Source organism: Acomys minous (genome assembly GCF_964271855.1).
Source record: "Acomys minous genome assembly, chromosome: 19".
Taxonomy (NCBI): domain Eukaryota; kingdom Metazoa; phylum Chordata; class Mammalia; order Rodentia; family Muridae; genus Acomys; species Acomys minous.
The window spans coordinates 32,692,339-32,704,144 of NC_140499.1; the positions used below are offsets into that span (position 1 = coordinate 32,692,339).

Below are 11,806 nucleotides of genomic sequence, written 5' to 3' on the forward strand. Positions count from 1 at the left end.
TGTTTATGTTGGTCAGCTGGTCATGTTCACTGCTCTGAGAACGCACCCCTCCCCTCCTCTGGACTCTTCCTCCTATGCAATCACCTCTTGAGGGATTTCACCTGCGAGTGGCATTCCTGTTTTGCTGCCTATAAGAAGGCTCTTTGAACACTGAATAAAGGTTGTTGAAGCTGCTGCTGCTGCTGCTGCTGCTGCTGCTGCTGCTCTCTTAGCATGAAGGACCCGCTGTGTTATTGTGTGTGTATATGTGTGTGAGTTAAATCCACAGTCCCTCGCCCTTGACTCGGTACCTCGGTGGCACGGGCGCCACACAAACTGTAGAAAAAAGCTCAGGGAAAATTTATGCCAGCTTTATCACTAGTAAGAAACAAAAGCTCAGAATCGTGGCTCTTGCCTGCTCCATCAATAAAAAGGTCCACAAAAGGCAACTTTGCAGAGACTGGGAAGAGGATAGTGGCTTCCTGGGGCTGGGAGTTGGAGCAGGGATTTCTTGGGGAAAGACAAGAAAATTATATCATGGTGGCGGAGTGTTTAGGGTGAAGGGTTTGGCTCCAGTAGCAGAGCTCTAGCCTAGCACTCACAAAGCCCCGACGGGATCTCCAGTATGGAACACCAAGGAAAAAAAGTGTCTTATAAGGTTGTAGTGTACCTCTATAAGTATAGTGATTCTTTACAGTGCACATTTACAATAAAGGAACTTCATGGCTCTGGAAATGAAACTTTAAAAAACAACAGCTTTAAACAAAATTGGCAACTAAGACTAAGTTTTAAAAAAATACAAAAACTTAAAATCAGAGATGATAGAAGAAGCATTAGAAATGGCATCCAAGAATTACAAATGATTATTATAGAATAGTATAAATAACTAAGTATTAGCAGGCTGGTAACCTAGAAGATAACAAATGGGCAAATTTCTACACATATATATTTTATGAAGATTGAATCACAAACTGAGCACAGTGGTGCACGCCTGTAATCCCAGCACGCAAGGAGGCAGAGGCAGACAGATGTCTGTAAATTTGAGGTCAACCTGGTCTACAAAGCAAGTCCAGCACAGCCAAGGCTATATAGAGAAGCCCTGTATCAAACAACAAAAACAAACCAACAAAAGATTGAATCAGGATGGGCGGTGGTGGTGCACGCCTTTAGTCCCGGCACTCGGGAGGCAGAGGCAGGTGGATTGCCTTGACTTCGAGGCCAGCCTGGTCTACAAAGCGAGTCCAGGGCAGGCAAGGATACACAGAGAAACCCTGTCTCGAAAAACAAAACAAAACAGAAAAATACCAAAAGAGTGAATCAAGAAATGAGAAACCTATAGATCAATTAAAAAGTGTTGAGATTGATCAGTACAGTAAAGATCCCCCAAAGCAAAACCCAGCATCAGTGGCTTCACTGCTGAGTCCTACCCCCTGGTGGAATAATACATACCTATTATACTTAAAAATTAAATGACATACCACTAGAATTACCCTGATATCAAAGCCAGATGAAAATGGTACCAACAAGGAAATAATATGAGAACAAAGCTAAGCTTGCAAAGTAGGTGCGTGAAGGTCAGTATGATAGACTAAACAGTTTTTGCAAAAATCTTTGACAACTGACTTATTTGGTCAAGAGCTTACTTTGCAAGCATGATGACCTGAATTTGATCCCCAAGACTTCATTTATTTAAAAAAAAAAAAGCCTGAGAACAGGGGAGAAAGCTTAGGTAAAGCACTGCCATGCAAGGCTGTGTTTGGAAGCCCGGCACAATCATGCAGGGGATGGGGCAGGTTCACCGGTGGGATCTGCAGAGGTTGCCAATCAGGGATCTCTAAGTTCAGTGAGAGACCCTCTCTCAAAAAGATAAAGTGGAAAGCAGTAATATAAGACAGCAGACTGACCCCTGGCCTCCACATATGCACATACAGAATCACACATATGCTATAACACACACACACACACACACACACACACACACACACACACACACACACACCATGTGGCTTAACAAAGCACGGTTAATCCCAGTGTAGGAAAGGCAAATACAGGTTGACTGGTGGAGTTCATTGGCTATCCAGCATAGGTACTTGGCAAGTTCTAGCATAGTAAGAAATTCTGTACTAGAACAAAATTAAACAAACAAATAGTGGATGTCACCTAAGGAACAACAGTTCAGGCTGTTCTCTGGCTTGCACATCCTTGTGTATATACATGCATATACACTCACACTCAGACATATGGACCTGCACACACACATACAAAAAAAAAACCTCAACAGACTACTAACAAACTGAACCTAGTAACACATAAGACAACTGGTAGCACATGCCTACAATTACAACAATTTCAAGGGAAAAGTGGGAGGGTCAGAGGTTCAATGCCAGTCCCTATTACATAGTGAATTCAAAGCCAGGCTGAGTTACATAAGAACTTGTCAAAAAAAAAAACCTACTATGATTGTCCCCAGGGATAGAAATATGTTTCATCATATGTAAATCAACAAATATGATAGATACATCACAAGTTCAAATAAGGAATAAGTATAGTATATATCAATAGATGCAGAAAGGGCATTTGATAAAATTCAATCTCCCTTCATGGTAAAAATTCTAACTCAACTATATAGTATGAACATACCTCAGCATAATAAAGATCATGGCAAAGAAGCAGCTAACATATTTAGTAGGGAGAAAGCCAAAAGCTAAGATTTAAAACATGACAAGGATGCCCACTTTCACCCCTTGTGTCCTAACACAGCACGGAAAACCCTAAACAGGTCATCAAGAAGGAGAAAAATAATAAAGAGTATAAAACTACACAGAAGGAACGCCAACAGTCACTATTTGCAGGTGGTAGGATCTTATATAGAGAAAGTATCCCCAAACTATTAAAGATACAAATTTAGCCAAACTTCAAAATACAATATTTAAACTCAGTAGAGTTGCTATATGCCAGTAATAAAACATCTGAAAAATAAGTCAGGTATGATGATGCATGCCTTTACTCCCAGCAGTCGAGACACAGAGGCAGGAGGACTGCTGTGAGTTTGAGGCCAGCCTGACCTACAAGCGAGTCCAGGACAGCCAAGGCTACACAGAGAAACCCTGTCTTAAATAACCAAAAACCAAAAACAAAAGAAGAAGAAGAAGAAGAAGAAGAAGAAGAAGAAGAAGAAGAAGAAGAAGAAGAAGAAGAAGAAAAGAAAAGAAAACAATTTATAATAGCTATAATAGAACAAAATTTATGTAAAGTCATGAGAAATTTGTTCAGTGAAAATTATAAATACACTTGAAATAAATTTAAGAGGACACACACACACACACATACACACACACACACACACACACAAAGTCATCCACAAAAATCAATAATGTTTAAATGTTCACACTGCCCAAAACAAACTATAGATTCAGTGCCGTCTTTACCAAAATCCTAGAAACAGTAATTTTCTGAATGAAAAAAAAATTCTAAAAATTATGACATCTCAAAAAAAAAAACTCATCTAAATAATAAAGACCACTATGAGCTAAAAGAACAAAGCAGAAAGCATTACACTAACTAACTTCAGAATATACTACGAAGCTGTAGTAATCAAAAAAGCCTATTGTATCACCAGGATTGATGACACATGCTTTGTGTCTTTAATCCCATCACTCTGGAAGCAGAGGCAAGCAGATCTCTGTGAGTTCGAAGCCAACATGATCTACACTGAGAGTTCCAGGACTACACAAGGCTACATAGAGACACCCTGCAGAGAGGAGTGAGGATGGACTAATGAATACATTTTATTGGCATGAAAACAGGTACACAGATCAGTGGGAGAGGATGGAGAACCAAGAAGTAAGCCTACGCAGAACTAATCTTCAACAAAGATGCTAAGAATATACATTGGAAAAGGACACAATTCAATAAGTAAACCTGGGGAAATTGGATAGCTGCACGCAAAAGACTTAAACCAAATAACATAAAGCATATTTTTGTACATTGTGCTCATTTTGAATAAAGTAAGTTCACTGTAGATATTAATAAGAAAAGAAAAACTAAATCCCTCACTATTTACAAAAATCAACAAATAAAGACCTAAAACTGTGAGCCACTAGAAAAAAAAAAATAGAGCAAGTGTTTCCAGACATTGGAATGAGCAAAAATCTATTTGGATAAGACACTCACAAAACATAGGAAGTGGAAGGGAAAAAAAGACAAATTGATGCATACCAAACTAAAAAGTAAATGACACGAGAATAGGCAATCTCTAGGATGGGAGAAAATATTTGTAAACTACATCTGATGAATGGTTAACATCCAGAACATTTAAGGAATTTAAATTAATGTAACAAAAATAATATTAAACAAAATACCTAATAATCCAATTGAAAGGGGCGATACAATTAGTTCATAAGGGAAAGCATACAAAGGCCAGCAGGTGTATGTAAAAGTACACATCACTAAGGCTGAGGAAGTGCGAATCAAAACCAGTGTTATCCCATCCCAGTTGGGACAGTTCTTATTAGAGACAAAATAGCAAGCACCAGTAGGGTGTCGGAAAGGGACTCCTTGTGCGTTGCTAGTGTGAACGCCAACGTGTGTACCTATTATGGAAGTCAGTGTGGAGCTTGTGGGGAAAATAAAAACAGAACCGTCATATGCTCCAGCAGTTCCACTACTGGGATGTCAAAAAAGGCAGGAGGGTTAGGACTGGGTAGGAAAGTTGCTCATCGAAAGCCTGAGCAGCGTGCAAGCTATCATCCCTTAGACTTCCTTCCAGGATGGGGCTTGACTGGGATGCATGAGCCAGATAAACCGTTTCCTTCTCAGCTTGTTTCAAAGTGCTCTTCGGGGTGTCTCAGAAACCTTCTTAATTTACCCAGAGATGTTCCAGGAGAGAAGTGCTTTGAACCCTTTTGGGGGATGGAGAGGGGTGTGTTTCAGGCAGAAAGTGTCCCCTGACCCTACTTAGATGAGAGTTAGGATTCTGCCCTAGTCAGCCTGCCTGTGATGTCATTGACTACCTGCCATTGGGCGTGGCCCTAGCCAGGGCTATATAAAAGGACAGACCCACCTTACCCCTCTCTCTTACCCCTCTCTCTTCTCTCTCTCTCTCTCTCTCTCTCTCTCTCTCTCTCTCTCTCTCTCTCTCTCTCTCTCTCTCTCTCTCTCTCTCCTCTCTCCCTCCTCCTCTCCCTCTTTCTCTGTCTCTGTTTCTGAGTTACCTCTCTCCCTCCTTTCCTTCTCCCCCTCTCAACCCACCATGCTCATTTAATAAACTTCTCCATCTAATATCTGTTGCCAGGCATCTTATTTTTAATCATTAAACCAGGGACCGCCCCCTCAGCCTTTTGCCCTCGGAAACCGTGAGTGCAAAGCCCTGAAGAGAGCAGAAGGCAGCTGCGCAGGCTCAGTCGTTGTAGAGACGCGTGGCTTTTCAACCCGCTTACCACTTCGTAGTGTACGACAGCTGCACAGGCGCAGTGGGTGCTCCTGTCGACCGCTCAGCCGGCTTTGGAGCAAGCCTTGGCCGCCGCGCAGGCGCAGTGGGTGTTGTCGTGCCCCTATTCGGCTCCGCCCCCCCGTTCCCCCTCCTCCCCCCCCCCCCCCCAGCTCCAAGCGTTGGCTCGCGGTCCGCCGCCGCGCAGGCGTAGTGCGGTGCCGGCGGCTCCGGCTCCTAAGCTGAAGGCGGGCCGCTTGTGAGGAACGGTTGTGCTCCTCAGGCGCTGACGGGCCGCGGCGGCGGACCCGGGCCTCCGACGGCAGCACGGAGGCGCAGGCTGTGTCCGAGGGCTCGGGGCTGGGCGCCGCTAGCCCCGGCACGGCCCCTCCGGTGACGGTGCTGGTGATGAGGCAAGACGAGGCCGCGGCGGACGGCGCTCTGAGGCCGGGCCCCGCGGGGTGCGAGCCGGCGGCGGACCCCGAGGATGAGACCGGGGACGACGAGGCCGACCTGCTGGACACGTCGGACCCCGCGGGCGGCGGCGAGAGTGCGGCCAGCCCCGAGGAGCTGGAGGACGAGGGTGCCGAGGGCGGCAGCGGGGAGCGCGGGCGGGACGCCAAGACCTGCACCTACGAGGGCTGCCGCGAGACCACCAGCCAGGTGGCCAAGCAGCGCAAGCCCTGGATGTGCAAGAAGCACCGCAACAAGATGTACAAGGACAAGTACAAGAAGAAGAAGAGTGACCAGGCCCTGGGCTCTGGCGGCGCCCCGGCGGCCAGCGCAAGCAACGTCAAACTAGAGGTAACACTCCTCAGGGGTCCCGGGGCCAGGACAGGTGGGTGCGACCCCCCATCTCTGCACAAACGCAGGGTCTTCCCATCTGTTCCCAGGGGGGCTGGCTTCATCCTCCACCTCGGTGATGAGTGGGCGGGGCGGACAGCGAGAGCCCAGCTGACATTGGCACTTTAGAGGTGATCTGTTCCTCTTGTCAGTAACTTGCTAGTGTCTCTACCCTGTGACATCCTGCCCGTTTACATACCCTATTCTTGGTTTTCCATAACTTTAGTGCCCCCCCCTTTTTTTCCCCCTAAGATCCCCTCCCCCGAGAAAAGTTTAATTGGCAGTAGGATGGTAACTCACAGAGAGCACTTTGGGGTTGCTTGATCCAAATCACATGGGAGGATAAAAGCCAGTGATGTGCAATTAGGATCCTGCCTCTAGCTGTGTGGACCTGGGCCCCGCTGAACACCTCCCTTACGTCTCGGCTCCCTTGTCTCTTGGCCTTAAAACAATGCCCGATTAGTGTTCCTTCAGATTTATTTTGGTTAGATGAAAATTATTATTGGTGTGCATTTCAGCCCAAAACTAACAAAATACACCTAAATGTTAGACTGTTTAAAACCGAAAAGAATCCGTAAAAAGTACGGAAACTCATCACCACAAAAGTTCCTTTGGGGCCGGGAGATGGTGGCCCACGCCTTTTATCCCAGCCCTTGAGAGGCAGAGGTGGGCGTAGCGCTGTGAGTTCGAGCCCAGCCTGGTCTACAAAGTGAGTCTAGGACAGCCAAGGCTACACAGAGAAACCCTGTCTGGAAAAACCAAAAAGAAAAAAAAAGGTTCTTTTTGGAAGGAGAATTCTAACATTTGTAGAAGTTTGGCCTACATTACTCAAAATTATTTCTACTACAAGCTCCTTTTTTTTTTCCTACATAGTATAAAGCCTGAGGTTGTGAGTTCTCTACAGTCAAGTCAGTCCTAGCATTCCATGTAATGTGCACATAAAGCAGAGTCCTGTCAATAAGGCTTACTCTGGGGAGACTTGGAAGAAAGTCTTGCTTTTGTGAGATTAGAATCCTCTTTTATAGCTTTTAATATTTGAGACCTAAATAAAATATGTTTGGAAGGAACATTTTTATACCAAAAGTTTGCTAAATATCTCACAATAAATGGGGGCAGGGGGTATGTTAATAGACAACTCAGGAACCAATAGATAAAAGGCCAAGACCAAAAAAAAAAATTATACCACTAAATTCGTGTAAGGCATGGCCTCATCGTAAAGCATTTTGTTTAAGTACAACATGTTCTTTGCATGTGCAAGGCCCTCTATTCCACCTTAGCCAGATCTCTGCCAGTTTTCATTGTCATATTGCGGTTTTATTAGGGGCAGAGTGTTTGACTTAACTTCAGCAACATTCTTTTATGTGAGTAAAGGGTAAATACTTAGATTCTTGACATTTGGGAGTGAGCGCTGCTAATTTGTAATGGGATTTGATGTCTTGGGGAGTGGTTGCTTTAGCAGAACTTGCCTGCTTGCTCTGTGTTGGCGATTTCATACCTGTGAATTCTAGCCCTTTCTAGCCAGTTTACTCTGAAAGCGGTCTGCTTCCCTTAGCAGTATTTCACTGCCCTCTCCTCTTGGGGGTGTAAGTCAAGTGTTAATCCAGTACCTCATTCGCAGCAGATTGCCTCCGAGTTAATTTATATTGTCCAGAAGCAGGCCGACTGCATTGGCTTAGATTGTTCTGTGTGAAGAGATTTGAGTGTTGCTAGGCATTCTTTTGTAACCCTGAAAGCAGTTCGCATGGACCTTCCTCTCTACCCAGTGGCTTCAGTTTGAGACCTTGCCAGAGACTAAGGAGCCCAGGTGGGAAGCCTGAAGGGAGGAGGCATTTACTTAGAATTAGTTGCAGCACTCTGCCTGAGGCTTACCAAGAGGCTTTCCTAAAGTTTCACAGAAACTGAACAAAAGGGGAAAAAAGCAAAGACAGGTGCATTATCACTGAAATACCTGCTGCTGTGGATTACAATACTGTATTCCGTGTTCTGTCATTGATCCCAGGAAAGCACAGACAACATACTCTCCATTGTCAAACAACGAACAGGATCTTTTGGGGATCGCCCTGCAAGGCCTACTCTTTTAGAGCAAGTGTTAAATCAGAAAAGACTGGTAAGTGCTGTCTTATGAAATAGTTGCAGATCTGTTAGCAAAAACTGCTTGTTTTCAGCCAAACTGCTTTTCCTTTGTAAGACTTTAAAAGCAGTTCACTGGTCATCATAACTGCACCATGCCTGGCCGCTGGACACCCTGGAGCCCAGAGCTACAGCGAGGGACACCTTGAGCCCCATTTCTTCACTGACTAAGCTTTGAGCAAGATGAGATTTTAAAACAGACTTTGAGTATCCGGAATAACTGTAATGGTATTGAGTTATAATTACTAACTACTATTTAATAGAGGTCTCTGATATAAAGCTGATAGAAATTACCAGAAGTCAATTGGGAAAGGGGCAATTGTTTGATAGCTACTGGAATATTTAGGTAGTAATTTGAAGGAGAAACATACTTTAACTCATGATAAACTTTCTATGTAAGGTTTTTGATAAAATATTTGGTAGAATTTTTTAAAAAGTGAATTTAGATTTATCTCAAGTTTCTACAATGATGTTTTATAATATTAAAGAATCACAAAAGATTTTAAACTTGGCAATATAAAAATGCAGACAAAGACAGGGCAGAAAATTAATAAGTACATGAAATATAAAAGACTAGCTAGCATGTTTGATGTTTTGCTATAAAAATATCCCAACACTTGAAAGAGTCAGGCCTGGAACGTTGCAGTGAGTTCAAAGCCATCGTGTGACACCTGCTTTCAAACAAACAGAAAATGGATAATTCTATTAATAAACCTTTTCCTTCCTTCTCTTTAAGTCATTGCTAAGAAGTCCAGAAGTTGTCCAGTTTTTACAGAAACAGCAGCAGCTACTGAATCAACAAGTTTTGGAGCAAAGACAGCAGCAGTTTCCAGGAGGACCAGTGTGAGGGCTTACAGACTGCTGCACTTTATCTTACTGTGATGGGTGGACATGTCCTTTACTAAAGGCGATGTCCCGATAATCAGGCATGCTGGTGCACACCTGGAATCCCTGCACATGGAAGACCGAGCCAAGAGGATCCCAAGTTCAATGCCAACCTGCCCTACATAGCAAGTTCCTTTCTCAAAAATGAGACAGAGAAAGTCTAATAGAAAAAAAAACTTTCCTATAAATATGCGTGTGCATCTAAGGATAAATAAGTATTGCATTTTTGCATTTAATCCTTTCAAATCACTATGAGTTTGAAAAAATACCACTTTACAATTTTTACTGTTTTTCTTCAGTCATGCTTACTGAAGCTAATGAGGCAGTTACTTTCTGTGGAAGTCATAAAGTTAATAGTAATCTCAAATCATCTAGCACCATGATTCTCATCAGGACACATCTGGAAAGGAATGGTGTGTTTTGGGTTATCATAGTGACCTTGAACATAGCTAGACTGTGGTGAGGGGCCAAGAATCTTAACATTCTGTGGTATTCCACCAGCTAAATGTCACCTTGCCATTAATGTGCCTCTGCTGTGCTGATAACCTGAGGTTAACACAAAGTCAGGTCCTTGTAGTAATTTTTCTTTATAGTTAAGCTGGAGCTGTGAAAGCTAAGCATGTTTATACCTGTGAAGAAAGTGGTCACTGATCTCTTCATGTCAACTAGAGAGATGTATTAAAGATGGTGCCCCATTGTTACTGTCACCTTTAAAGCAGGTCACCTCCCCAGCTGAATTTGTGAATAGTTTGCATATATTCAGCCCACTGAGGTCTTTCTTAATGTTCTTCATAAAGGAGATCCTGAAGATAGAGTGACACTCAGCATTTTGTCAGTGCGTTTCAAAATGGAACACTTATTCCTAGGTACTGTTAAAGGGATGATGGATTTATCTGGGTACTCTTTTGTACTTTCTCCTAGGAAAACCTTAGAAAGGCAAAAATACTATAAGATACTGAATCACACGTCAGGAGAGTATATCCAGGAGTAACTTAATAAATTGTCATGGCAACCTCTGCAGAAACATGTCGGGGTTTGATTCCTAAGCCATGAAATGTATACGATGTTATAAGTACTCACAGGGCTGTGATGCATTTTAGCCTTAGAGCACCTGAGTAGCATGTGCAAGGTCCTCAGCTCACTTCCCAGCCTCACCACCATGACAAAAGGGGGGGGGGGAGGAAAAAGAGTGGTTTGTTTTTGTTTTGTTGTTTCATTTTGTGTTCTATACTTGTGCATCTGAAAAAGACGCTTTTGCCAAAATTATTTGTTAAAAGTCCAGCTGTTGACCTTTGCGTTGTCTGTTGTGCTTGCTTCCTTCGATGCTCCCCACTGGCTAAAGAGCAATGTACTTACTACTTGGTGCTGTGCTTACAGTATTGGGAGCTTCACTGTTTCTCTAGACTTGCATGCCTGTCCACTCTGTGGCCCATGAGCCACAGGTGAACTTGCCCAGCATGTTTGTAGTGACAGTGTCACATAGCAGTCATATTAGACATCCCTGTTAGAACTTGTTAACTTTTGGGGGGGGGGTTTCAAAACAGGGTCTCTCTGTGTCCTGGACTCACCTTGTAGACCAGGCTGGCCTCGAGCTCACATCCATCCACCAGCTTCTGCCTCCCAAGTGCTGGGATTAAAGGCGTGTGCCACCACACCCAGCCTCAGAACTTGTTAACTTTTGTAGCCCAGCTTATACAGCTTCAGATATAGAGTAAGTAGGAAAGTGTGACACAAATAGACATAAATGACATGGATTGGATTTATGTTTTAAGAACTTGTAGATGGCTTAAATACCTGTTAAGCCCAAGAGTAGGTCACTGAGGGGCTCAGAGTCTTTCTCTAGGGTATTAAGAATGAAGTAGATACCCATTCATGAAGTTAGATAGGAATTAGCATAGTTTCCAATACAACTTCATGATTGCCTGTCACACTGGAAATTCTTGTCCCCTTAAAACCTGTCAGTAAACGTTTTTGCTTTAGAGTAGGTGTACTTTAGTTTGTCCACACTTCCCCATTCTATATGCTGATGGCTTTTGGCAGCAACTGTAGCTCCTTCCACCAGTAGGTTTTTATTTACCTATTCCTTAATTCAGGATTAACTGACATGGGACTTGTTTTAGCCAGCAGAAAGAATAATGGTGTGCCAGCCTTAACACAACCTCTGAAGGTTTTGGACATTGAAACATATTTTTTTTAGACTCCTACCAGTTATCACAGTAACAAGCCCAGCCTAGTCTGCACAGTAAACCAGAGGTAAATCAAAGGTCTGATTTCTGATGTACCATATGATAGCCTGACATGTTAATGAGGCTGTAACATAAACTATCCTTCTCCTGGGAGGTAAGTTTGATGCCAGCCTAGCCCAGCTAAGGCTCACTTAGATGGGTAAAACCACCCTGTAGCTCTGCCAATGGGAAACCTGTTACTAAAGGCTTTAGATGTAAGGCTACAGAGCTTGAGGTGGTCTAGTCTATGTTTCAGTGATTAACTGCTGCACTTAGTGGTAAGGTTATTTTCACTAGAGGGCAAATTTTAAAATTG

The 11,806-nt window shown here is 43.5% G+C and overlaps 1 protein-coding gene across 1 annotated transcript; it reads left to right on the plus strand.

Moving 5' to 3' along the window:
• Positions 1–5,588: 5,588 nt before the first annotated feature.
• RFXAP (regulatory factor X associated protein) lies at positions 5,589–10,544 on the plus strand. Its single transcript, XM_084768734.1, has 3 exons — positions 5,589–6,211; positions 8,250–8,357; positions 9,117–10,544. The coding sequence occupies exons 1-3, from the start codon at positions 5,816–5,818 to the stop codon at positions 9,225–9,227; spliced, it is 615 nt and encodes a 204-aa protein (XP_084624860.1). The 5' UTR covers positions 5,589–5,815; the 3' UTR covers positions 9,228–10,544.
• Positions 10,545–11,806: the final 1,262 nt, after the last annotated feature.

Coding starts and splice junctions, on each gene's coding strand:
- RFXAP (XM_084768734.1), top strand. CDS start 5,816: ATGAGGCAAGACGAGGCCGCGGCGGACGGCGCTCTGAGGCCGGGCCCC. Junction 6,212..8,249: donor CAAGCAACGTCAAACTAGAG/GTAACACTCCTC, acceptor CATTGATCCCAG/GAAAGCACAGACAACATACT. Junction 8,358..9,116: donor TGTTAAATCAGAAAAGACTG/GTAAGTGCTGTC, acceptor CTTCTCTTTAAG/TCATTGCTAAGAAGTCCAGA.